Below are 1,200 nucleotides of genomic sequence, written 5' to 3'. Positions count from 1 at the left end.
AGAAAGAGAAGCACCGGCTTCCTTTCCTGCTTCTACAGGTCCAGGAAAAGGGGAAACTCTTTGAGGGGGGAAGACATCTGTTTTTCCTTCATCAGATTCTTCAGACCGGGGCAGGTTACTAGCTTCAGCATTGTTTCTAGATGAGTCTGCTGTCTGGCTGGAGACTTCTCTCACTATCTGGTCCTGAGTAGTACAGCTGATGAGGTCCCTGAGGAGGTTTTTGCAACTAACAGCCATATCAAACATCTGCAGACTATCTGCCACAGAGATAACTTTGGTGAAATTGTGCTTCCCCAGTGGGAGTTTGCCACTGTACATCATCTCCAGCAAGAGTGCAAACTCCTCAGGGGTCACCACGGAAGCATCGATGGAGATGGTGTCTGTGCTCTCCAACAAGGATTTAAAAAGCAGGCTGGCAGCAGCCAAAACCACCTTGTGTGCTCTAAAATGAACATTCCCAACGAAGACGGTGCAATCGCAGAACTGCTGCTCTTTGCAGAGAGCATAGAGCTGCTGCAGCAGCTGTTTGCTGTAACTGGGAAGCTCCATGGCACCAGGGTCTACAGGCCTCCTCTCACCTTGGTCTCCCCACCACTTTCACAAAGCCCTGAAAAAAAATTAAAAAAATCCTGTTAGCACTTTGCTCAAATAGTAGCCATACAGAATGAAAGAATAAGCAAAAATTACTTTTTAGCTCACATCTAGCAGTTTACTGGTCTGCTTGCAGCCCAGGGCCTTCAGCACCTCCCTTCTCAGCACACCACAGTCCTGACACATCCATTTACGAGTCTTTTCCCCCACGTTGTAATCTCATGCAGAAGTCCACAGCCCTGACACCATCTACCAGAGCCTCTCTTTTACTTCCCTCTCCCCACCCTGTTTCAGGTGGGAGAAGAGATAGGATGTCTGCCAAGAGAAGTTTTATCAGCAAGGTATTTGGAGTTGTCTAAACCAGTCAAGACAAAGATGTTACTGCCTCGTTTACACACTAGGATGCCTAACACTGGTGCTGGCAACGATGCTGAAACAAAACAGCACGAGCAGAGGAGAAGAGCACCCGGATGGACACGATTTACATGACCTTCAACCACTTAACATCTTCACACTCAGTTTCCTACTGTCTTGTAGAGAACAAGAGTAATATCACCTGTCATCAGGGCGTGAGCTTTAATGAGCCGATGCTCATACAACACCTTCAAG

General features: G+C 47.5%; 1 protein-coding gene across 1 annotated transcript in view; it reads right to left on the bottom strand.

Moving 5' to 3' along the window:
• The window catches only part of ZBTB40 (zinc finger and BTB domain containing 40), a 25,700-nt gene extending 25,151 nt beyond the window's left edge, over nt 1-549 (bottom strand). Inside the window, exon 1 of the mRNA XM_009870198.1 lies at nt 17-549. Coding sequence (XP_009868500.1) covers nt 17-549 — 533 coding nt within the window. The remainder of the gene's footprint in view (nt 1-16) is intronic.
• Between the last annotated feature and the right edge of the window lie 651 nt (nt 550-1,200).

Source organism: Apaloderma vittatum, unplaced genomic scaffold, assembly GCF_000703405.1.
Source record: "Apaloderma vittatum isolate BGI_N311 unplaced genomic scaffold, ASM70340v1 scaffold35005, whole genome shotgun sequence".
Taxonomy (NCBI): Eukaryota; Metazoa; Chordata; class Aves; order Trogoniformes; family Trogonidae; genus Apaloderma; species Apaloderma vittatum.
This window is presented reverse-complemented; position numbering and strand designations above follow the sequence as displayed.